The 26,964-nt window shown below is 41.4% G+C and overlaps 1 protein-coding gene and 1 long non-coding RNA gene across 3 annotated transcripts in view; one reads left to right on the top strand and one right to left on the bottom strand.

The window, feature by feature from the left end:
- CYFIP2 (cytoplasmic FMR1 interacting protein 2) overlaps window positions 1-26,964 on the bottom strand; it is a 137,431-nt gene that overhangs the window by 33,062 nt on the left and 77,405 nt on the right. For both annotated transcript variants that reach the window (XM_077468404.1, XM_077468405.1), the window contains exons 8-17: window positions 26,214-26,310; window positions 23,471-23,599; window positions 20,052-20,156; window positions 16,623-16,714; window positions 13,434-13,551; window positions 11,656-11,775; window positions 10,353-10,478; window positions 7,055-7,221; window positions 6,746-6,893; window positions 5,232-5,385 (exon numbers count right to left, since the gene is read on the bottom strand). In XM_077468404.1, the coding sequence (XP_077324530.1) occupies window positions 5,232-5,385; window positions 6,746-6,893; window positions 7,055-7,221; window positions 10,353-10,478; window positions 11,656-11,775; window positions 13,434-13,551; window positions 16,623-16,714; window positions 20,052-20,156; window positions 23,471-23,599; window positions 26,214-26,310 (1,256 nt within the window). The remainder of the gene's footprint in view (window positions 1-5,231; window positions 5,386-6,745; window positions 6,894-7,054; window positions 7,222-10,352; window positions 10,479-11,655; window positions 11,776-13,433; window positions 13,552-16,622; window positions 16,715-20,051; window positions 20,157-23,470; window positions 23,600-26,213; window positions 26,311-26,964) is intronic.
- The window catches only part of LOC143960116 (uncharacterized), an 84,017-nt gene that overhangs the window by 12,413 nt on the left and 44,640 nt on the right, over window positions 1-26,964 (top strand). The gene's annotated exons all lie outside the window — the stretch shown is intronic.

Here is a 26,964-nt window from a genome sequence, read left to right as displayed (position 1 = left end):
GGCAACCTATGGTACTTTGGAACCTCGAAACGTGTCAGGCCAAGCTACTGCGTGTACCAGATGATGATCCTGGAGGGACACAAGTGTGTCACAAGACCTGTTAAGCCTCACATTACTAGCGTTGTGAAGCACTTGCACTGCCTGTTCCCCTGCTGGAATGTTTATTGTCCTTATTATAATCAAAGCGAACTGAGGAGAACCGGAGTTGCTTTACCTAATTAAACACTATATCCTTTCCATGATGGAAAAGGATATAACTAAGTTGAGAGGTTTCTCCAGCTGGTTGGGACAATTTGGTTTAGGGGAGCATGTTTTTATAAAAAATAATCACAAGATTTTGTCACTGACTAGCAAATAATAGGAAGAAAAGCCTCAAATTGAATATTCTTGTTCACTTTAAAGACTTTTTTGTCACTTAGGAGTTGATTTACTAAAACCGGAGAGTGCAAAATCTGGTGCAGCTCTGTATGGTAACCAATCAGCATCAAGGTTTTTTTTTGTCAAAGCTTCACTGAACAAGCTAAAGTTAGCAGATGATTGGCTACCATGCACAGCTTTACCAGATTCTGTGTGCTCCAGTTTTAGTGAATTCCCCCCTATTGTTTTGCAAGATTTTGGTTAAAGCAGAATTTCACCTTCAAGGGGAAGTTCTACTTTATGCTCTCCTCCTCCCTCTTCTACTTTTGGCACTTTTTTTTTGGGGGGGGGGTAACAGGTACCTGCTTTTGACAGGCACCTGCTTCCACTTCCAGCGAGATTGATTCCACCGAAAGCTCCCCTGCTTCCTACAACCTTCTGGGACACTTCATAGGTCCCAGAAGGCTGCGGGACCATTTACAAAGCGCAGCCCTTCTCGTGTCTGTGCAGTGGGAAGCTGGCTGTGAAGCCATAAGGAATCCCAGCCAGCTTTCCACAGTGACTATGCCGGTGTCGGGGACCCGAAGGCTGACAAAGAACTGGCCCGGGGGAGGACGGCACTGGATCCCTGGACAGTGAGTGCGTGTTTATTATAAGTCTGATCAATATTCCTATCGCACACGTTCCTGGTATCTATGGCTCATAAAATGGTGCGTGCTCCAGCGATTACCAGTTGGGTCCTGGAAACATCAGCACACCATAGGTGGGCAATTTTCGTCCCAAGTTTTAATGTAAAATATCACATCACAAAGGAAGGTGCCATGTTTCGGAGCCACGCAGGACCCCTTCGTCATGCATGTGATCACATATCCCAGTTGTACAACTACTTGTTGTACCACTTTGGTCCAGTTTGGATTTAGTTGAGTTGCACCTTGTTATAGAGCGGTCCTTTACCCCGCAGGGTCCACGATGCGCTTACAAACACATACACATATACACTTTGGAAAGTTTAAGTCTGCCAAGTGGCAAAGGGTATTTCCACCTGGCTGAACATGCTCAGACAACTGTAACTAAACCATACATATTAAATGGTGCAGTAGAGGCTTGCCCATAGGGACTCCTGGGGCAGCGCCCCACCAGTTTTTTGTTGCAGGAAAAAAAAAGCGATATAATTATTTTTTCTTTGTAAAATGTTTTCTGTGCCTTTAAGTGCTAGTCCTGCACTTGAAAGTTCCTTCCTCATTGTTATCTCTCTCTCTCTGCTGCTGTTGCTAGGTAGATTAGAAAAAAAAATGTCTATAATTAGACTTCTTGTTTCTAATCTGCCTAGCAACAGGATGTCCGTCCGAAAAATAGTTTACAAGTGTATTTAGGAAACTAAGTAAACTGTTTCTGCACACTTAGGCTTCATGTACATTGGATGATTCAAAAGTCAGTTTTGGTACATTCACATGCCGCGTTTAGGGGCGTTAATGAACGTTTTCGTTTACAATTTTTTGAATGGGAAATCTTTTCTAACCATTTGCAATTGGAAAATTATCTCTCTCTCTCTCTCAACTCAACTGCCTAGGAACGACTATAAACGACCATGTGTACATGTACTCCTAAATTATGTAGTTGTTTGGAAATCTATAGCACGCTGTACAATTGTACTATAACATGGTGACCAGCTTTAGGCCGTGACTGTCAAAGTAATTGCTGGTAAGTTTTAGGCCCTGTTCAGGGTTTTACCGCTCTGGAAGTGGTCATGCCTGATGAAGGGGTCCTGCGTCGCTCCAAAATGTTGTACTACTCTGTTTTTGAAGTGATCTTACATCAAAGAACACATGGACACTGCATGGACACATAGAAAACAATTATTTTCTATGTGTTCTTTTGACACAACAATGCTAGTGTCATGTGAAGTGCAGTGTGACCTTAAAATGCTACATGTATTCATTTTAATGCAACGTAATGCATGTCAACACATGTAAATGCACATCAACACAATGCAATGCAAGTCTATTGGGGGAAAAAAATAGAAATTGTACCAAATACTTACTGATATTTTTCTTATCAAGTGCCAGTTCATGGCAGCATACTACCACATATATGCTGCCATGGACTGGCACTTGATAAGAAAAATTTCAGTAAGTATTTGGTACAATTTCAAATTTTTCCCCCCAATAGACTTGCATTGCATTGTGTTGATGTGCATTTACATGTGTTGACATGCATTACGTTGCATTAACCACTTGCTTACAGGGCACTTAAACACCTTCCTGCCCAGACCAATTTTCAGCTTTCGGTGCTCTCACACTTTGAATGACAATTACTCAGTCATGCAACACTGTACCCAAATGAATTTTTTGTCCTTTTTTTCCCACAAATAGAGCTTTCTTTTGGTGGTATTTGATCACCTCTGGGGTTTTTATTTTTTGCGCTATAAATGAAAAAAGACCGAAAATTTTGAAAAAAAACGCATATTTCTTTGTTTCTGTGACAGAATTATGCAAATTATTAATTTTTCTTCATAAATTTTGGTCACAATTTATACTGCTACATGTCTTTGGTAAAAATAACCCAAATTAGTGGATATTATTTGGTCTTTGTGAAAGTTAGAGAGTCTACAAGCTGTGGTGCGAATCGCACAAAATTGATCACATCTGATGTACTGGTGGCCTATCTCGCTTCTTGTGACCCGAACAAGTCAGGAAAGTACAAATACCCCCCAAATGACCCCTTTTTGGAAAGTAGACATTCCAAGTTATTTAGTAAGAGGTATAGTGAGCTTTTTGATGTTGTCATTTTTTTCCCACAATTCTTTGCAAAATTAAGATTTTTCATTTTTTTTTTTTTTCTCCACAAAATTGTCATTGTAATAGGTTATTTCTCTCACGTGGCATGTGTATACCACAAATGACACCCCCCAAAAAATTCTGCTACTCCTCCTGAGTATTACAATACCACATGTGTGGGACTTTTTCACAGCCTGGCCACATAGAGAGGCCCAACATGCAGGTAGCGCCATCATGTGTTCTAGGAACATAAGTTACACATCTAACTTGTTGACTATTTATTACACTTTTGAAGCACCAGGACAATGACACGTGACACTGATGACAGATGGCACTGATACGTGGCAATGATGACAGGTGGCACTGATGACAGATGGCACTAATATGTGGCACTGATGACAGATGGCACTAATATGTGGCACTGATGACGCGTGGCACTTATACGTGGCACTGATGACACGTGGCACTAATACGTGGCACTGATGACACGTGGCACTGAAACGTGGCACCGATGACAGATGGCACTAATACGTGGCACTAATATGTGCCACCGATGACAGATGGCACTAATACATGCCACCGATGACGCGTGACACTGATGACAGATGGCACTGATAAGTGGCATTGATGACACGTGACACTGACAACAGATGGCACGTGACACTGACAGGTGGCACTGATGACAAATGGCACTGATACGTGGCACTGATGACAGATGGCACTATGTGGCACTGATGACACGTGGCACTGACGGCAGGTGGCACTGACGGCAGGTGGCACTGACGGCAGGTGGCACTGGGGGCAGGTGGCACTGACGGCAGGTGGCACTGGGGTGGATGGCACTGGGGGCAGGTAGCACTGGGGTGGATGGCACTGGGGGCAGGTAGCACTGGGGTGGATGGCACTGGGGGCAGGTAGCACTGGGGTGGATGGCACTGGGGGCAGGTAGCACTGGGGTGGATGGCACTGGGGGCAGGTAGCACTGGGGTGGATGGCACTGGGGGCAGGTAGCACTGGGGTGGATGGCACTGGGGGCAGGTAGCACTGGGGTGGATGGCACTGGGGCAGATAGCACTGCTGGGGGCGGATGGCACTGCTGGGGGCGGATGGCACTGCTGGGGGCGGATGGCACTTTTTATTTCATTTTTTTTTTTTTTTTTTTTCCGGAATCAGAACGGCTGCCGCTGCAGCCGTTCATCTCTCCCCTCTCGCACTGTCTGTGCGAGGAAGGAGAGCGGCGCTGCGAGATGATCTCATATGTTTACATATGAGATCATCTCCCATTGGACACGCCGATCACGCTGTAAACGGCCGCTGTGATTGGCCGTTTACAGCGATCTGTGTTTGCCTGTCCCCGGGGGACACGGCGAACACAGAACTTCCGCGATGCGCGCCCACGGCGGCGCGCATTGCGGAAGTAAACATCAGGCCGTCCAGGGACGACCGCCCAAACGAACGCGCCTGCTCTACGGCCGTAAATCGGCTATAGGGCGGGCGCGAGGAGGTTAAAATGCCTACATGTAGCATTTTAAGGTCATGCTGCCATATTGTTAAGGTTATGCTGCCATATTGGCGCCAGGAAAACAGAAAATTGTATAAAATACTTGCCGTAATTTTCCTTTCCTGATGCCAGTCCATGGCAACATACTACCACATATATGCTGCCATATTGGCACCAGAAAAACTGAAAATTAGACCAAATACTTACCGTCATTTTCCTTTCCTGGCGTCAGTCCCTGGCAGGATATACTATATGTGGTAGTATCCTGCCATGTTGGCGCAAGGAAAATGCTTTCTATTATTTTGTCCTATACAATGACCCAAACAGGAAAAGTATGTCATGGAAAAAATCTACAAAATACATAGCAATATAACACATATAAAATGCGTATCAGCTCATGTTAAATTGTGTGTCAACACGCATAACAAATGCACATCAATGGAAGGCAATGCACATACATTTTTCAAGCATTTTTATGCATTTTAATACAAGTTTATGTGTGAACAGTCCCTTCATTTTTTTTCTTTGCATTTCTGGTAAAAGTAACAAGATGGCTACCCATTAACAAGTTGGCTACTTATATAGCTTGTACGCACCACTGAAGTTGAGCAAGTGAGTGAAGAAAAAGGACTGTTTATGGAACTCTTCAATAGCCTGTACAATTGGCCCATCCAAACTGCTACGCAATGTCTTTTTGGAACCACTTTTGTCTGCGATTAAAGACTCCAGCATAGTACGCACCATGTACAACTGTAAAAAGGTGGTAAATATAAGTCATTAGAATACGGAAGGTTCATTTAAAAAAAAAAAAAACAGGCTGATAATAATATGAGAGAAAACAAACAGACTTACAGAAATGAAAAAAAGTGTTAAAGTGTACACAAATTCTAACAGACTTTGTTCACATTTGGTCTGTTAAATACAGTGAAAGTGCATTTTTTGATAAAGTGTCAAAATCCTTCTCAGCTGATAATTTCCTGTGCTCTCTGCCTGTTCTGCACTTTTATCAATTATATTGTTTTGAGGACTACAGGACCTTACCCATTTATATGTTATCTACAAGAGCACAGGGGGAGTTTCAAGTAGTCATGTCCTGTGTTTTTTTTTTTTCATCCTGATGCAGTACAGTGAGTAAGTGTTATCACTACAAGAAACAAATACAAAATGGCGTACCAGCCTAGAGCATTATCCCAAAAATGTAATAAGAAATTGTCATAAAATGTACTCACAAATGTGGGAATAAAGAACTCTCATCAAGCCACTCATCTGTAGCTAAACAATCCTGGACTCAGTACACTCCAGAATTCAGAGGGACCCTTCCAAGGTCCAGACTGGTTGACGCGTTTCAAAGGTAGTTCTGATGAAGAAGGCACTACCTTTGAAACGTGTCAGTCAGGCTGGACCCAGGAAGGGGCCCCCTGGATTATACACTCCAGGACCGTTTAGCTACAGATGAGTGGCTTCTTTATTTGCACATTTGTGAGTACATTTTATGAAAAATTGTTAATAAAGTGAATTTGTAGGATGATGCACTAGGCTGGAGTTAACTTTTGTGTTTGTTTCTTGTAGTGACATCACCAGTCCTAGAGGGCAGCAAAGCTTGAAGTGCAACTCTCTGATGTGAATTCAGCTCCAGCACCACATTCGAGCGCAGGAGACATTTTTTCTGTTAGAGCCGGTTCACACAGGGGCGACTTGCCAGGCGACTTAGCCGCCTGACAAGTCACGCCCTGTTCTGTACTATGGAGCCATTCTAATAGGATGCAACTCAAGTCACAAAAGGTTCCTGTACTACTTTTTATCGACTTCAGGCGACTTGCATTGACTTTTTATACAGAAGTCAATTTGCAAGCCGCCTCTGATTCGTGTGCAGGTCACCTGAGGCAGTCGCGCTGCAAGTCATGCTGCCCATGTGTGAACCGGCTCTTAGTAAGTGTTGTCCCCCTAGGACAGGAAGTGTGTTACTGGCAGGATCACTGAGTGAAAATAAAGAAAAAGAAGCCTGAAAAAACAAATTCAAACACCACATGTAGGCACTGATAAGCTGCAATATATAAATTTTTAGTTTTTTGGGTTTAGATGCACTTTAAAGACACACACTGATCCTGACCTGTGTGCTGGAGGGGCCGACCGCTCTGCGAGGAACTTTAATGTCGAATCCACCTTTAGGATCCTTTTCTCCTCTCAAACACGGATCATTGGGCGGCTCACGTCCTGCTTCCCAGTCACAAATAGTCTTGCGGATTGCCTGCAGAACACTGAAGCAAGAGAAGAGGCAATCATATATAACATGATCATATTTTAGCCTTTTAAATGCTTCACCTTTAAATCTGGTAACCCACATCTATACTATAAATATTCTTCCAACAAAAATCAAATATAAAAAAAAAAAAAAGGACCACAATGCATTTACTGTCACCTAATCAGAACATTTTTCTTCTTGCGCACAGCCTGACGTAGGGGTTCCCGCAAGGTGCTTTGTGCAAAGTCTTGCAGGGCAGCATATATGGTATTGCGGATGGCTTGGTTAAAGACACTCTCCATACGTCCCATGAGCACTTGCAGACCTTTCACCATAGCAATCACCTTAAAGCAAAATAAAATGTATTACAAATTAATAAATTACACAAATTAGGTATGCTATACATTTTATACTTTTGGCTTGTATATTGCATGTTTTCATTATTTTCTTGCATTAGGTGCCTATATACTGTATATATATATATATATATATATATATATATATATATATATATATATAGGTGCTTGTCAGTCCCAAGCTGAATTGTACGTAAGTACCTAAACACACAGTGGCAAATACAACATACACATACAGTAGGGGGAAAAAGTATTTGATCCTCTGTTGATTTTGTACGTTTTCACACTGACAAAGAAACGATTAGTCTATAATTTTAATGGTAGGTTTATTTTAACAATGAGAGACAGTATAACAGCAAAAACACATTTCAAAAAAGTTATAAATTGATTTGAATTTTAATGAGCTGAGATTAGGAGCACTCTCATAAAGGGAGTGCTCCTAATCTCAGCTTGTTACCTATATAAAAGACACCTGTCCACAGAAGCAATCAATCAAAAGGTCCCCCTGCTCAAGAAAGCAAATGTACAGGCCCGTCTGAAGTTTGCTAATTAACATATGAATGATTCAAAGAAAAACTGGGTGAAAGTGTTGTGGTCAGATGAGGCCAAAATCAAGCTTTTTGGCATCAACTCAACTCACGGTGTTTGGAGGAGGAGGAATGCTGCCTATGACCCCAAGAACACCATCCCCACCGTCAAACACGGAGGTGGAAACATTATGCTTTGGGGGTGTTTTTTTTCTAAGGGGACAGGACAACTTCATCACATCAAAGGGACGATGGACAGGGACATATACAGTCAAATCTTGGGTGAGAACCTCCTTCCCTCAGCCAGGGCATTGAAAATGGGTCGTGGATGGGTATTCCAGCATGAGAATAACCCAAAACACACGGCAGGGGAACAAAGGAGTGGCTCAAGAAGAAGCACATTAAGGTCCTGGAGTGTCTCCAGACCTTAATCCCATAGAAAATATGTGGAGGGAGTTGAAGGTTTGAGTTACCAAATGTCGGCCTCAAAACCATAAAGCGGATGGCCACCCTAAAATAAAAAATAGCATTAATATTCGTAAAAAAAATGTAAAAAAAAATGTGAAAAAATAAATAAAATGTAACTTACCCGAAACCCCTGTTGCTAGGCAGTCTCCCTAATCTGCCTCTCCCTATTCCTTCTGGGATGTGTGTGTGTCCCAGAAAACAACGGGACCATTCACAAAGCACCGCGTGACTCACGCATGTGCAGTAGGAAAAGGGTTTCCCTTCGTTAGGATGGCGGCGCCGGCAGCCGATCCAATGGATGGGGGGGGGGGAGATGTGTGCAAACCTGGGGGTCAACTACAAAAAATGTCTGACCTCTATGATTGCCAACAAGGGATTTGCCTCCAAGTACTAAGTCATGTTTTGCAAAGAGTTCAAATACTTATTTCACTCATTAAAATGCAAATTAATTTATAACTTTTTTGAAGTGTGTTTTTCTGTTTTTTTTTGTTCTGTCTCTGACTGTTAAAATAAACCTACCATTAAAATTATAGACTGATTATTTCTTTGTCAGTGGGCGAACGTACTAAATCAGCAGGAGTTCAAGTACTTTCCCTCACTGTATATGAACTGTCTTATCTGCTAAAATATTTGTTATTCTGTCTAGGACCTTTTTTGATTTATTCACCTCTGCCAGACAGCACAACCGGGGGGTGATATCACTTTCTTTGCAGCCTGTCAGATAGGCAATTCTACCAACAGAGACGTGAAACCATAGACAATGGTAAGGCCGCGTACACACGCGGGGACTGTTCGCCCAACTTTGTCCGTCAAACAGTTTCGGCAAACAGTCCGCTCAAAATTAGCATGGACGGACATGGCCACACACGACGAACGAACAGTTTGCTGAAACCGTGCGCGATGACGTGAACGGCACGTACGACGGGATGAAAAATACGACGTCCTATACACTGCATTATAACTTTCGGCGTGTAAATCCTTTCTGAGCATGCGCGGAACTTAGTTTGACATACAAGCCTACACACGAGGGGATTGTTCGCTGAAACAAAGTTTCAGCGGACAGTTTTTCGGAATTTCCGAAAAACCTTGTTCAGCGGACTGTTCGCTGAAACTGTCCGCTGAAAGCCCACACACGAGCGGACTGTCCGCCGAAACACTGTTCAGCGGACAAAGTTGGGCGAACAGTCCCCGCGTGTGTACGCGGCCTAAGTGGTCTCTATCGCCCAGAAATTGTACCCAAATACAGGATTGCTCGTGTGACATTGCTCTTGAAACTAAGCTGCCTGTTTTCGACTGCACTAATGTGAAAATTCGAAGGAGGAGGATGGAATTTTTTTCCTGAATGATCACATTTCTAACAGTAGAGTATATGGGGTTTTCATTCAGTAAAGTCTATTAGTTCCAAAATTGAAGGTCAAAAGCAAATACAATTTTGAAGTACTTTCAAATGACATGGGGGTTCTAAGTAATTTGGTCTTTAATTGGTAATAAGTCATCAGTTTGCTCTCTCTTCCTGTCAGCATGCTTCCGGTTAGCCCATGTGCATATGGGCAGACAGGAGGTTGCTATCAAGACAGGTACTTATAGTAAATGTATGTAAATACACATTTCATTATTTTTAATAAAGGAATATACCAATGCACTAAATGTTTTTCCTATATTTGCTTAGTTCAGGTTACATGTTAACTGTGTTAACAGTCATGGTTTGAATGTCTTTGGGCACCCTGAGCAGTCCTTAGATCTATTTTTCACTCAGTTCATTAGTATAGTAATGTAGAGCCATCCACTGCTCCTGAGATTTATTAGGACCGCAGCTATTGTTACACCTACATTCCCATTTACTGGACAAACTGGGTATTTCCAAAGAATATATAATACGTCGAATCTCTATGAAAATTGTTAACTTGCATAATCAGACCTAAAAGGTACTGTAAGTAACAGCAAGACTAGGTAGGTGAGCAGCCCATTACATGCATGAGTCCCATTCAAAAGATTTCCAAGTTTTAGTAAAATCTCTTTATGGCTGATATTTCAGGGGCTGCTTCTTTCTTCATATGATGAAATAAACCCCAATGTTGGTTAGGAGTGCCATTGAATGCGGTGTTGGAACAAAGGCAGTCTTACTTCCACAAAGGCAAATTTCTCTTCACTGGTGTAGTTGTACCGCGTGGCTCTCTCATACTCCTCCGCTGTACCAGGACAATCCTTATTACAGAATTTATCTGTAGGATGAACCAACTTCCAGGAATACTATGTGGTTTGACAAAAAAAAGTGACATTATGCAAATGTTGTCATAACTTCTATTGACCACAATTAGCCAATAAGCAATGCACACAAAGCAAACCCATCGTAACCATTTGAAATATCTCTCTCTGTGGCCAGTGGAAGTAGAAATTGTCCTCCTTGTTGGTGTCATTGGGAGAAATAATGCCCCATCTCTAGTGTCAGTGGGAGGAAGTGTCCCATTGTTAGTGTAATTTGGAGGAATAGTGTCCCATGATTGGTGTCAATGGGAGCAATAGTGTACCATTGTTGGTGTCAGTGGAAGGAACAGTGCCCTATCATTGGTGTTAGTGGGAGGAATAGTGCCCCATCTTTGTTGCCAATTGGAGAGATAGTGCCCTATGGTTGATGTCAGTAGCAGAAATTATGTCCCATTGTTCATGCCAGTGGCAGGATTCATGTCTTGGATCTGTGTGAGGGAAAGTGCTCCAAGAGCCAGATAAAAAGCAAGCAAAGGGCCGCAGTTTGGAGACCACTGGGTTGGTGCATCATGCACAACATGCACTTTAATGGAGAAACACATATGCTTGGGCAGTTAAAGTTGTAGTAAGTGCAAAATACATTAGTGAAGGGATTTACTGATTGTGTCATTGCTGGAATTGGCTGTAGGTTATGCAAAGAGTTTTCAGTAAGTAGAAAAAAAAATCAAGTCTTAAGAAATTCAAAAGCAGCTAGAGTAGGTCAAATGCAGGTCAACTGCACATACAATTAGTTATGATTTGCCTATCAAAGCCCATTAAAACAGACCCTTGGGTTTTTTCTGTTCCTCTGTATTTAACATTATGCCCCCAGCTTATGAGGGGCCATTTTTGGCACAAAGCAGGTCCAGGACAGTTGAAAGGTTTTCCCAACTCTTAAAGCTAATAAAGTCCCTTGCAAATTAAAAAAAAAAATACCCACAATTTAGACTTCATTAGTTCAATACATATAACTGAAATATAAACATTTAGCCAAAATGCCCCAATTTTTTGCAAAAATGATAATTCCAATTTATCTACCATTACTGCACTTACCAATACCATATCAAAACAAACACAAGAAAGAACATAGAGCAGTGTGAGTCTTCTGCAATGAGCTCTCTATAGAAGTCAGCAGAGGACAAGACATATACATAAATGCATAAAACCGATCTTGGCGACTCACCACTTCCATGACATGGGCACTCCATTTGGAAAGGAGCTGAAGACCCCTCAAAGCTAAGTCAAACAGTTCTCGATATTCTTCATCTGATTTCTGACTGTCCAGACCAGAGCCAGTCACAACCTACCACAAGGAAAACAGGAGGAGTGATAGTCTTCAAAGCAGCTCTCCAGTCCTCTCTACAGAAACATTTATATATAATGATTTACATCATATCGACTATTTAATCTGCAGTCACAGATTGTGATAGCGTCAACTGGTTTGCCCATATCTGTCCTAAAAGGAATGCATATTGGTTTTATACATATTTTCTTTACTTACTGCTGTAAGGACTATAAAAAAAGAATTTATGGTTAAGTAAATATGGAATACTGCATATGAATATATATATTTTTTTAGTAATACAGGTGGCTGCAACTAATCCAAAGCCATTATATTTAATATCTGACTCCTATGTTCTGTATGTACAAATGGCACCACACAAGCAATACATTTTAATCACCTTAGGTGCTTCCTGCGGTCAGTCACATATTACACATATTTAAACCCCTGTTCTCTATAGATATCAACTATATTTTAGCAACCTATTACTGTCACCTAAAACCAACAAGCTCGATGCACTCAGGAAGGCGGGTAAATTAGTTAACCCCTATGGATACAAATCAGGTATATTCCTTGGAAGAATCTGAAAGACAATGGATATCCACCTGCCTGCATAAATGGAACCATACCCAGGCACCTGATCTGCTATGAATTGGACAGATCAGGAAGTCAAGTTGGGAGATTCCTGGTCCGGATAACTCTCTGTGGATTGTTTGACTGGGTCTGTGTATTCATATGTATAATTGGATGCTGATTTTATGATCTGCTGGAAAACTGATGTACACGTAAGTATTTTCCCCGTATAAGGCAAAGTGACATAGTTGGTTTTCTCTAGAGTCATAGGTTGCACTTTCAAAATGGCTGACAGTCAGACTAAAATGTTTTTTCTAGGACAATGGAAAATTAAGTATTTTCAAGAATTGTTAATAAAATAAACCCTGACATTGTTTTTGTCTTAATATATGTACGTGAAATCAATAAATGGCTTACTGTAATGTGAGAAAACTACACTGACCCCCTGTAAAGATATCACATTCATCCATCTTTATAAAACTCTAAGCCCTTGTACACACGGTCGGAGATTCCGACGGAATGTGTCCTATCTGACCGTTTTGTCGGATATTCCGACTGTGTGTGGTCTGCATCAGACTGTTTCCGTCGGAATATCCGACGGACCAAGTTTTCCAACTTGCCAGTAAAATTTTCCGACAAAATGCCCTATCGGACATACTCCGATCATGTGTAGCCTACTCCAACGGACAAAGTGCCACGCATGCTCAGATCAACTTCCTAGACCAAAGCTATTGGCTAGCCTGAACGTAGTCCCACGTAACAAAATAACGCCATCACGTTATGTACAATCGAATTTTCCAACAATTTAGTCCAGCCGTGTGTATGCAACATCACTTCCGGACCTCTTCCGGAATTAATCCGTCGGAATTACTCCGACAGATTTGGTTGTCGGAATCTCCGACCGCGTGTACAAGGGCTTAGTCATGATATGAGGTGTTATGCCTCACCTACAGTCCACATTAAAAATGATAGCTGTCATTCCTAGAAATAAGAAGGGGACAAATATGACATATCTCTCAAGATATTATTTATAGAAAACTTAGAAGTCCCAAAAAATATATAATACGATCATCATTTTCCCCATGTGGTGGAAATTAACCTCTTACCTCGCTGTTGCTGTAGCGGGCCAACTCGGAGATGAAGCGGATGTGGTCGTCACGGATCTGTACCATCTGCTCACAGATATTGTACTGCGGGCTGATACTGCTCTGTGTGCAGGTCCACCTGGGCAGGAAACAGCTGCTTAAACCTGTGTATGGGCCTCAAAGGGGCACATGGAAAGAGCCTAGGAGGGCTTATTAGGTAACAACTACACTACAGCATATCATCCAACAATAACCACATAATGTATTATAGGAGAGGTGACAAAGGGGCCGCTCTTTAATGATTCAATAATTCATCTTAAAAATGAAGGTGCAAATGTGAACCAATGAAGGGGCATTTATCGTATAATACAAAAGTGATTTTAACATATCAATATGCCCATGGATTTACAGTATATAATATGATAAACTGTTATATATGTGTCCGTTCTACTATTTTGCTAAGCCTTTCATGATTTAATTTAGCTGTAGAAGTGTATCACACCAAGTTAGCCATTGATTAATGCGGAAGATTTGGAGTTTAGGTGACAACTTAAGCTAGCCATTAAAAGGTTTTAAAATTGCAAGCTTTCAGGATTCTTTAAATCAGCCTTTATACAATTCAATTGTATAAATCTTGGCAAAGGGGTCTAAGGCATCACAAAAGCTTGCAATTTTAATACCTTTAATTGACTAGCTTAAGTTATCACCCAAACTCCAAACCTTAAGCATTAATCAATGGCTAACTTAAGTTATGTAATAAAGCCTATAACTTAAACTCCACACTTTTTACATGATATAATTTAATAAACTTCTATAGAAAATGAAGGGGTTGATTCTGACTACTGCAGTTACTCTTTTGACAGCCATACACTTTGCAATTTATAGAGAATTTCAGCACCTTTCAATTGCAGAAATTACCAATTAAACTGACCAGCGTTGAGTTGGCCCAATAATTTATAATCTCTGTATAGATTTAGATTTCTTTAAATTAGATAAGTAAATAGATAAAAATCTTCTTTAGATTTACCAAAACGACATAATGTGAAAACCTCTTTAAGGCAGCCCATACATTATACAATTTTATTTTTGTTCAACCAGCAGGTTGCACTGACTAATCAGGAAAAATCTGACAGGCTGTACTGATCGACTTCTATACAACCAGCCTGCCCATACATGGATCGAAATTCGGCTAGCCCCTGCTGAACCAGTTGAATTTCGATCAGTGTATACCTGGATTAAAGGATGCATTCAACTTGTATCCAAACAGGCAGACCCGGCAGAACCTCACACAAAATTGTTGGTAGAAGATTGTATAATCAGACTGCGATGTGTATCTTCAGCTTAATGATTCAGTTGTAGGAACACTTAATGAATCTCAGGCCAAGGCTGATGTGTGCCCTTTAGGATACTGACGTTTACTTATCTCAGACATTTTAGTACAGAACCGTTAAGAAAGGACTGTCTGCAATTGGAACTTGTCTTGTTAGTGACTCCTGCTTCCTAGTCTCTTTTCTGGGCTCCATGGGTCAGATGGGTTTTAGAGAAGTGCTAATTTTCATAAAAAATTTACAGAAAAGAACAGAGTGTATTACAGCCTTGTGTATGTAAAAGTCTGATCAAATAGCTACCTATAAGTGGGTAAAGAGCAAAATGTTAAAGCATAATGATCAATACCAACCAAACCCTTAATCAATATTCATTTTTCTACTTGCTCTAAACTGATGGAAAGGTGGTCTGACTGGTTGCTGTCGCTAATTGTACAGAAAAAGGTGTAATGCAGGGGTCTCAAACTGGCGGCCCTCCAGCTGTTGCGATACTACAAGTCCCATCATGCTTCTGCCTGTGGGAGTCATGCTTGTAACTGTCAGCCTTGCAATGCCTCATGGAACTTGTAGTTTTGCAACAGCTGGATGGCCACCAGTTCGAGACCCCTGCTGTAATGAATTCAAGTGTCAGCAGTAAGAATTGAAGATATTTCCTCACAGACACCAATTCAATTAAAACTTGACCTGAAAGTTTGAATCTGATCGGCTTTCAGGAAATTGGTCCATGTCTTAATGCTGACTATGTGATAAATAACGTTTTACATGATCTGTTCACGAAAATTGTCCCTATAACAAAAAAATCAAACACAAAGTTACGTAACAGCTTGAGAAGCCTTACATGGAAGCTTCCATTCTCTGACATGCAGTGAAGCTGAACAAGTTCAGCTTTACTGCCCTGAAACTATAAAACAGTCCAGGGGGGCCAAAGAACAGCAGTTTCCATGGCAGGGCCACTAATGAGAAAAAAGATAAATTCTTCTATTGCTGACTGACCTTCTTTTGAAAATGCTAATTGTTTGACTGCCTTACACATCCAGCGGCTTCAGTAATTTCATAGTTACTGACCTGGAACAAACATGCAGATCAGAAAAGCCACAGAAAAAAGTCAGAACCCCTGCATGCTTTTTTGAGTGACTAAAAAAGTACTGGATCCATTGGATCAGAATGACTGCCAGGCAACTAACATTTTCAGAAAGAGAGGGCATCAGTGGCAGCCTCCATATTTCTTTAGGACAAGAATCATTTACACTATCAGTGGGTAAAGGCTCCAATTTTGAAAGGGTCACTCCGCCCAAAAGTGATATTTTTAACGTCTGATAAATGCTAGATAGTTAAGCCACTTAACAAAGTTTTATATCTCTATGGGGCTCTGTTAGTGAGATCTATGTGCTGTGGATTCCACACTTGCTGTGGCCATTAGGTGGGGTTTCCATTCCTTGTTTTTTCTTGTGTTATAAAATGTAGACTTAAAAAAAAAACACGCTGGAACACACAAAGGTGGGCAGGAATTTCCCAAAACTATCAGGTGGTCAGGAACAGAGTTTAGAATAACAGAAATTTAATTTTACTGTTGGGGTATCCAAAAAAAAAAAAACAGAAGAAGCTACAAACTGACTCAGCTAACCAAGCAACACCTATAACTAAAATATCACTTTTGGGTGGGGGTAACCCTTTCATAATCAACTCTACTGTCTTACTGTCTGCAGCACTAAGCAGCTTGTAGCAGCAAAGCCCAAATCACAATAAAAGCATTTTACAACTACAAGCTGCTTATTGCTGTGTATATTGGTTTCCTCGCCAGTTACCATAAAGTATGACACATCAAGTTCCACTGTGATCACCGCTCATCCTACTACTGCCGAGAGACATTACGGCATGCACTCACTTTGACTTGTTCTCTTCATAGTGAGCACTGGTCTTAATGTATCTGGCCAGCTCTATTTGCATGTCTCCAAAGAGAGGTACCACCTGCAGCTGCTGTAAGAGAGAAAACAGACGGACTGCACACTTAGACACACAGAAACACTGCACAGGGATCTTTGTACATGAACACACTGGAGCACCATCATAAAACATGTAGGACTTCACATATAAGAGTATCAAGTCTTGCCATCTAGAACTCTAGTACCAAGAGAGCATTCCCAGATTAGTACACAACACTTTTTTCTTTTAATTTTCCTGTCACTTCCGGTTGTGGCCACCTAGGCGGTTACATCATTAGGCTGTACTGTTGACTCCTGGGATATCGGGGTCATCTATCCGAGAAGTCTTCAGGTAGCCAAAGCGTCTAATATAACAGTATTTCCAGACATGAAATTACACGATCGAGAGGTGCATGCTGGGTAGCCAGCTGCACTAAATACTAGAACTCAGTGGCGTGGGCTGCAGATGCCCATATCTAAGATGGCCGCCACCAGGATTTTTGCAAGGGCCAGTAAACAGGACTTTTGGCAAGTAAGGAATATAATTACATTATTGACAAAATCCAAAGTAAGTCCAGCGATTTTTAAAGATTGAGGGGATGTGTTCATTACATTTTTGAGTAGGAGATTGTAGCTCCTCTTTAAAGAAGGGGTCTCACCAAACAAATATTGAGTTCCTCCTGTCCTCCTAGGTGTGGTGGATGCTGTGCTAACATTGTCAACAGCATGCCACCCCTCCCTCCACCGCTGATCTTCTATAGTGCTCAATAGGAGTCAAATGGCTAATTCGTTTTGATTTAGAGCACTTGTCTCCAGCACCATGTACTTGCCCAAGACAAGAGCCAGTCACCACTCACACACAGGGGGGAGGGGGGGGTCTGTCAGTGAGAGTCTCCTGTTATCTGTGGACAACAAATACAGTACTGACCACAAAACAGGAGAACTTTTGTATATCAAGGCTGTCCCATTTAAATCCTGGGCGTAGTGTCTGCAAACATGCATTAAACGTGCAATGGGTTTGTGGTGCGATTATTTATTACTTGTGACCCAAAGCAGGTAGCAGTCTCGTATTTTGGCGCGTGTTTTTCGTGCACAAAAATAAAATAAAACGCAAAAACGAGACATAAACCATGCTTGGCTCGTGTCTAACATTTGGTACATGATCTTCTTTAGTGCACCTTTGGAGTGGAGCGAGGCCCATTAAAATTAACGGTGCTGCTCAAAAAACGTGCTAAAAAGCTTCACAGTAGCATTTCTCAAATGTGAACAGGAGCCAGTGTAGGACATGAATAAAACTGGCAATAAGTATATAAATATTTGTTAATTCTATCTGTAAATTTTCATGTTTGCTGTGGTTGGTTTCCCGGGAATCGTCTGCCCTACTGAAAGGAGTACATCATGCCAACATGCGCACTCACAGAGCAGGGGGAGACATCAATCGGGTTTGCTTGAGGTCCACAAAGGGAACAACCACAAATCGGGTTTCTGTCTGGGGAGCAGCTGATATGGAGTAATGTCAGAGAAAAATAACTTATTTAATGCACAATAATTTGGCGTTTCTTTTGACTAGAAGGGATTAGTACATAAATAAATAGGTTAGCAGTTTTTGATTGCTTGTGAATTTTCTTTAAGTCATGTTAGTGGTTTTAACTAGTGCTCTACAGCAGCCAAAGCGTTTGAGCCTAAATTAACTCCCCAATACATCTATTTACCCACTCAAAGTACACTATACAGCCAGAAGTTCTCTTCACTTTTCCCATGTGTTTGTCACAGTGGCGTGTTCTCCTCCACCCATCACAAATCATCAAAAATTAGGCCATGAAAGGCACTAGACTTTAGGACAATCCAGTATAGTAGCATTTTACAAAAGCATGTGAATGAAGCATTGTGCACTGATATCAAAAGGACTGGAGTTGCACTGTTGGTGAAATTCTAGAAGCAAGACTTGGAATTTTCATATATGAGGGCCATTGTGTTTTATCTTACAAAATTGCTATTATTTCTAACTTAACCAAGAAAATAACCAATTTGAGAATCACCTATACTTTACCTTTTTTCAACATTTGATATAATAGGTCAGGCAGATTTCTAAGAAATCATGGGAATAAATGTCTATGTTGGCCATTGCATCCAGCTGTCTTGATTTGTGTACTGTACTTGATTTGTGTACATCAGCCATTCTCAACTAGGGTTCCGTGGAACCCTCGGGTTCCTCTAGAGGTTGCTAGGGGTTCCTTGAGCTGTGACTGATGAACCACCTTTTTGATGGTGCCTACAAGGTTCAAGGTTCAACGTCTCTTAGCAAAGCCAGCAGCATGACACAAAATATCTTTTTAGCTGTCTTTAAGGGTGGCATTCTGAGCACCACTTTAAGGGGAACATTCTTCCTATTGACCACCAGTATCAGGAGCATTCTTCCTATTGACCCCTAATGAATTGGTTTTAGCAAGGGTTCCTCGAGACCTGAAAATTATTTTTGGGGTTCCCCTAGGGTTAAAAGGTTGAGAAAGCCTGGTGTAGATGTTTAACAACTAGCTTGTGACTGACTGTGACAGGCAGTGAGGGCACTAATTTTCTAACCTGCATTGAATAAGTAGAATTACAATTTTATTGGCTGACATGACTTACACATTCAACACTTATATGAACTAGCCCCAGTAAATTGGCAGGGGTGGGAAACATAAAAACAGCAGAGATGCAAAACAAAGTTTGGAAGCTGCACTTCACAAATATGAACCAAATGCCGATCATTGTTCCAAATTCACTAGACTAAAATGTAGCCTATACATTTGCTAGCATAGGATAGTCTTTCTAAAACGCAGCTTGAGATACATATCTACAATGTTGCACTAATTTTTAAAAGAGATTGCTGGTGATTAACTTAATTCTGTACAAAAATTGTGAAGCTCAAACTAAAAAAAATATGATAAAAACACGTACTTAAGCTGATGTTACGTTACATTAAAAAACATATGGCAGAATGTTTACTAGATCTAGAAGTTCAGGCAGCTAAAGCTATACATCCTTTTATTGGAAAAATTGACGTGGGCCCCACCCCTCCACCTTCTATGCCTCCTCATTGGTGTATGGTGTCCAATGGGAGGCTTGGGAAGCAAAATGGGCTGTGCCAATCTCAGCTTTACAGTAAAGTCAATATTTGCATATAAATTTAGCCACCTGTACCTCTGGATCTACTCACCAGTCTGACATGCATTCTTTTTATTGAAGGTAACCTCTGCATTTTTTATTAAAGTATGCTGAATTGGGCAGCTTCTTGTTGTAATTATTTTAAGAATGAATTTGATTGTATCACATGAAATAATCACAAACTGAAATGGCATGCAGTTACAAAGAAGATCTCAAACAAAATTTTAGTGATTCGTAGACATCACCTTAAAAAATTTGTCGATTTTGCTTAGGTTTATCCGTTTTTTTGCATCAAGTTTGTAAATATTGCTGACATTTCCATCCATCAGATACAACCCGAAGCCCATCACCTGAAAGAGAAATGTTTTGCGCTCAATGCATGTTTGCATTAACTTTTTCCACATACTATGTTGCTGTAAAGTGTCCTTTTTACCCACACACATACTGTATAGGCCTATTTTAACGTTTTGCATAAGTGTAGCCAAAAAGTAAAAAAAAATTTAAAAATCAGCACAAGGGACATAACTTACAGACAGTGGGATGGGTCCTCTGTGCTGATTCCTCCATCTGTGCACCACCCTCCACCACTGCAATCTTCTGGTGTGGTAAATACAACTAATGGGCTGTCACAGGCTCTCATCAAGAGAGCCTGACTATGCCTGCCCTTTTTGCCCAGCACATGGGACAGTACTTACAATAGGTGTCCCATGTGCTGATGGCTGCTGTCTTTGTTTAACCACTTACAGACAGGAAGATTTTCCCCTTAAAGTGGTTGTAAACCCTTACAAACCACTTTGACCTACAGGTAAGCCTAGATTAAGGCTTACCTGTAAGTCCAATAAATATCTCCTAAACCTATACGTTTTAGGAGATATTTACAAAAAGATAGGCACCGCTCTCTACGGCGCATGCGCCGTAGACAGCGGCATGCAGGCGCACTGAGCCAGCCACAGATCACTGCGATATGCCGCTCGTGACGGCTCCCGTGCGCATACGCAGGAGTGACGGCGTCGTGGCTCCGGAAGTCACTCCGGGATACATGGTAGCGGCGAAGATGAAGATGGGGGACCGCTTCGGGGGCTTCGTTCTCAGGTAAGTTATTCATAATGAGCTAGTATGCTATGCATACTAGCTCATTATGCCTTTGCCTTGCAGGTTGCCTTTTTTTTTGCCTTTACTTCCTCTTTAATGACCAGGCCATTGTTTGTGATACATGACTTTAACTGAAAATTGCTTGATTGTGTGAAGCTGTACCCAAACAAAATTGACGTCCTTTTTCCCCACGAATAGAGCTTTCTTTTGGTGGTATTTAATCACCTCTGTGTTTGTTTGTTTTTGCGCTATAAACAAAAGAACAGCGACAATTTTGAAAAAACAAAAAAACAAATATTCTTTGCTTTTTGCTTTTTGCTATAATAAATATCCACCCCAAAAAATGTCAAAAAACAAAATCAAATTTCTTCATCAGTTTAGGCCAATATGTATTCTTCTACAAATTTTTGGTAAAAAAAAAATAAAAAATCGCAGTAAGTGTATATTGATTGGTTTGCACAAAATTTATAGCGTCTACAAAATAGGGAATAGAGTTATTGCATTTTTATTATTATTTTTTTTTTCAAATCTTTTATGTATTTTTTTACTAGTAATGGCGGTGATCAGTGATTTTTAGCAGGACTGCGACATTGCAGCGGACAGATCAGACCCGTTTTACACTTTTTTGGGACCAATGACATTTATACAGCGAACAGAGTTAAAAATAGCCACTAATTACTGTATAAATGTCACTAGCAGGGAAGGGGTTAACACTAGGGGGCGACCAAGGGGTTAATATTGTTCCCTGGGAGTGTTTCTAACTGTATGGGGGCTGGGCTGACTGGAGGAAGAGAGAGATCGCTGTTCCTAATCACTAGGAACAGCAGATCTGTCTCTAACTCCCCTGTCAGAAAGGAGATCTGTCTGTTTATATTGACAGGTCCTGGCTCTTGTTCCTGTGCCCGCGAGCCACACTCATCGGGTCCCCCAACATACAGCGGGAACGCATGCGCCTGTTACGGCTCCTTGAAGGAGCCGACGTACACCTACGGTGATTTGCGGGAACGTGCCGACCTGCCGCCGTATAATGAAGGCAGCTGGTTGGCAAGTGGTTAAATCTTCCATCTTCTGCCCCCCCATACCCCCAAAGCAGTAATCTTCATGTGCTTCATGGGTTACTACAGATGCTAGATCTGACATAGTCAAGAGTGCCGACTATGCCTGTCCTTTAAGACCCTCCTCCATTCATAGAAGCTGTATTATAGCTTCCACTAATAAAAAGCACTGTATGAATTGAGGATGGACAGATGAATGAAAAGTCTGCCTCTTCCACTCATAGAGTGCTTTTCATTGATGGAAGCTATATTATTATTGGTATTATTTCTGCCAAATAACAGGAGATTAGAGCATACAGTATACCTAGCTTTACTTTGCTTTCCTGCTGCTCCACCCAGAGCCAAAAGTTGAAGAAAATTTCCTGGACTTTCGGGTAAAGAGAAGCATGTGACTCACTACATGGGACAGCAATAGGCCAATTAGCACTGTCATGTGGGTAGTTCATGGCCCTGTGTACGCAGTGCTGGTGCAAGGATTTTTTGACACCCTAGGCGAAACCTAATTTTGCCACCACCATTGTCTCCACCCCATTTGCCCATGTGACAGAAGGTGCCACTATACAGGAAGCATTGGCTCTTCTTCCTCTAGTGCTGGCTCCAGTGCTGTGCTGCAGCTCTTATTACACTACTGGTCAGACTGAGTTAGTTACATGCTGCAGCCTGCAGAGCATGCAGATGTGGAGGGAAACCAGCGGCCAGGTGCCCGTAGACAGCAGTGCTCCCTAGGCGGCTGCCTAGTTTGCCTAGTGGTAACACCGGCCCCGTGTGTACGCTTCAACACCAGGAACTTCTAACTTACACATGGGTGTTCTTTCATTTCACCGGCTGAAGAGAACAGCAGTGGAGCAAAAGGAAGGCCAGTATGTGAGTCTGTGGAGGTCTGCATTAAAGTGAACCTATTGCTGTTCCCTGCCTTGGAAAAACAGATTTACATTGAGCTGGCCAACTTTACCTCCTGTGGTACATCGTAAAAAGAGCTTATTCTCATTCAGGTAGATTGAGTGGCTCCAGGGGGCTTGTATCATTCAGAGAAAACTGAAAAGTTTCCTCATTGGTGGGTAAAACCCAGAACCTGGAGATTTCATAGAGATCTGGGAGGGATGAACTCTCCAATCATGGGTCCTGGTTTTCAGAACCACCAGCAGACAAATTGGGCAGGTGTGTGCTGGGCTTTTATAAGAGACCTGACTAGGGTTCTGGGCTTCACCTTAGCAGAGGAGGTCTCTGCCAGGAGTCAGGAGGGCTCCTCTTAGGAGAGAGGTGGGAGCCAGAGCAGCAAAGGGCTGCCAGGTGTATGAACCAAAACCCAAAGGGTGAGGCCAGGGCAGCAGCGCTGCAGATATAAGCCAGGAGCCTAAATATCTATTTCTTTGTGAGAGAGAAACGCTCAAAACCCCTGAAAGGGCAACTCTTTGATTTTTATTTCAACAAAAGAAGAAAAGCAAGTAGTTAAAACTCCACTGTTTGAAGCGAGTTCCCACACATCGTAAAAGAGACATTTTCACTGTAAGGGTTACCTTTAGCAGCATGTGCTTTTCACTTGGGGTCAAATACATTTTATTCTCATAATAATCCACACAGATGTTGACAATGTCAGCAAGCAGCTCCTCGTAGCCGGGAATCACCTCCAGCTGCTGGTGCAGGCACTAAAAGGAAAAGAGCAAAGCATGAAACAAATGAGTGCAATGTTATACTAGCTGATTCTCTTCTTATCATGACAGACACCTACGTATTCTGAGTACAGAAGGGCACTCTTTACATCTAGAGGAAAAGAGATTTCATCTCCAAATATGCAAAGAGCTGTGAAAATGTGGAACCAACTCAGTCCCGAGGTGGTTCTGGCCAGCTAAGTAGATTGCTTTACCCACTTGCCTACTGGGCACTTAAACCCTCCTCGTGACCAGATCAATTTTCAGCTTTCGGTGCTCTCACACTTTCAATGACAATTACTCAGTCATGTAACACTGTACCCAAATGATTTTTTTGTCCCTTTTCTTATACAAATAGAGTTTTCTTTTGGTGGTATTTGATCCTCTCTGGGTTTTTTTATTTTTTGCTCTATAAAAGAAAAAAGACTGAAAATCTTTGAAAAAAAATGCATTTTTCTTAGTTTCTGTGATAAAATGTTACAAATTATAAATTTTTCTTCATAAATTTTGCCTGCAATTTATACTGCTACATATCTTTGGTAAAAATAACCCAAATTAGTGGATATTATTTGGTCTTTGTGAAAGTTATAGTCTACAAATTGATCACATCTGATGTACTGGTGATCTAAATTCTTGCGACCCGAACAAGCCAGGAAAGTACAAATACCCTCCAAATGACCCCTTTTTTGAAAGTAGACATTACAAGGTATTTAGTAAACGGCATGGTGAGGTTTTTGATGTCTTCATTTTTTTCCCCTTTGCAAAATGAAGATTTTTTCCCCCCCCACAAAATTGTCATTGTAATAGGTTATTTCTCTCACATGACATGTGTATACCACAAATGACACCCCAAAATACATTCTGCTGCTCCTCCTGAGTATTATGATACCACATATGTGGGACTTTTTCACAGCCTGGCCACATAGAGAGGCCAAACATGTTGACTACCTTTTACATTTTTGAAGGCCCTGGAGCACCAGGACAATGACCCATCACACTGATGTGGCACTGATACGTGGCAATGATGGCACGTGACACTGATGTGGCACTGATCACAGATGGCACTAATACGTGGCACTGATGTCACGTGACACTGATGAGAGATGGCACTAATATGTGGCACTGACATGTCAAACTGATGACAGATGGCACTAATACGTGGCACTGATGACAGATGGCACTAATGGCACTTGACACTGATATGGCACTGATGGCACGTGACACTAATGACAGATGGCACTAATACGTGGCACTGATGACAGATGGCACTAATGGCACGTGACACTAATGTGGCACTGATGACACGTGACACTGATGACAGATGGTACTAATACGTGGCACTGATGACAGATGGCACTGACAGGTGGCACTGGGGACAGATGGCGCTGAGGACAGATGGCAGTGACAGGTATTGTGGGCACTGTATTTTCTATTTTTTTTTTTCACTGACGCTGTAGCCTTTCGCTCTCCCTCCTCACACGCTGTCTCTGTGTAAGGAGGGAGAGCCGGCAATGAGAGATGATCTCATATGTTTACATATGAGATAATCTCCCATTGGACACTCAGATTGAGTGCTAAATGGCCTCTGTGATTGGCCATTTAGCACGATCTGTGATTGGCTGTGTCCAAGAGACACGGTCAACACAGAATTTTCCCGATGCACGCCCACGGGTGCGCGCATCGCGGAAGTAAACATGAGGATGTCCAGGGACGCCCTCCTGTCAACTGGAGTCTGCTCTGTAGCCGTCTTTTGGCTATAGCGAGGACACCTAGTGGTTAAGAAAGGACTGGATTCTTTCCTAAATGTACATAATATAACTGGGTACTAACATTTATAGGGTTCGCCTTCCTCTGGATCAACTGTGGGTATAGGATTGGGTAAATGGGATTGTATGATATTTTTTTTTTTTGGTTCAACTAAATGGACTTGAGTCTTTTTTCAACCTGACTAACTATGTAACTATGAGCTGCTGCTACTTTTCTGTCCAAATTACAGACTGGGATGGATACTGGACTAGGCTGTTTTGCCATATGTCATTGTAGTCTGTAGAAGGATCCAGGACATGACTATGCTCTCATGTATGGGTGATTCTATCTAGGGCTGAAACAGCTAATTGACAATTAGTTTGCCTGCATACAGAATTCATCATTTATTGTACATCAGAAAATACAGTGCAGCACACATACAGCTCAGTACACCACACTTTTTCAAGGTTTTTATCCGATTAATCAGCCAACTAATTGATTATGAAAATAATCATTAGTTGCAGCCCTAATTGGCTTAACAGAATTACAAATCCTTGGCAGGTAAAACAACTCACACATATGTATTTCAACTGTGTACTTAGCTGTTTGCTTGGCATTCAGGTTTAACTGGTATAGAGCAGTACACGCGGTTTAGGTTGCAGAAAGTGATTTTTAATACATTTTACAATAAAAGACTTCAAATACTTCGGAAACACTATCAGTTTAGAGAACTATCCTGCTTTCAGCATACATTAATGTTATAAATGCCCCAATGTTTATTTTCGAGAAAAAGTACTCTGACCACGAAGGGGGTAAAATCTTCCGGGGGTGAAGTGGTTAACAGGGTTGCAAAAAGTGTTCTTACCTGAGTGATCCTGTTGTGATTGGCCAGAAACATAGAGAGATTCTGTGACTCTTGTATAGACTGAGGGTCTGCCATCTTCCGCAGAAACTGGGCAGCACTGGAATAAAATATACATAAACAATGCATAACTAAGTATAAATGTAAAGGATAACGATTCTCTGTCCTATATACACATATCCCCAAATACATGTAAAACAGAAACATTCTTGTAGCAATGGATTTTTTTCTGGGCATATAGAAAATGGTAACAGAAAGTAAATTCACTAAATCATAAAGTTCATTATACAAACATAAAAACTGCATGTAGCACCATATCCAGTGTTTTCAAAGAGAAGTTCGCAAATCTTATTTCAATTTAACATCCACATGTTAGCTCAACGTATTACGAATGCTTGAAGCTGAATGCTTGATTATCAGTGTATTACGGCCTGAGTTTTTTATGTATCGATTTCCCTTCAATTCCTGTTCCAATGCCCATTGCAACCTTGGGCAGGAAGTCAGAGAAAATTTTCCACAATTGGGCAACAATGCAAACCTTTTAACCTTTCTCCCTGCTATCCGGAGCTAAAGTTTTGGGTAGATATCTAAAGAAGCCCAACCAGTAAAAAGTTACCTGTGTGTATGAAAGACATCAGGGGATATCTGTATGTACTTTTAGTATCTTCCAGTGCATGTGTCTTTCAATATCTTTGTGAACATATGGCATCCACATTACATTGCCTAAACACCAACTGTACAAGGCAGGAACTGA

This window comes from Lithobates pipiens, unplaced genomic scaffold (assembly GCF_037356315.1).
Source record: "Lithobates pipiens isolate NorthernLeopardFrog02 unplaced genomic scaffold, aLitPip1_a1.2 Scaffold_8, whole genome shotgun sequence".
NCBI lineage: Eukaryota > Metazoa > Chordata > Amphibia > Anura > Ranidae > Lithobates > Lithobates pipiens.
This window is presented reverse-complemented; position numbering and strand designations above follow the sequence as displayed.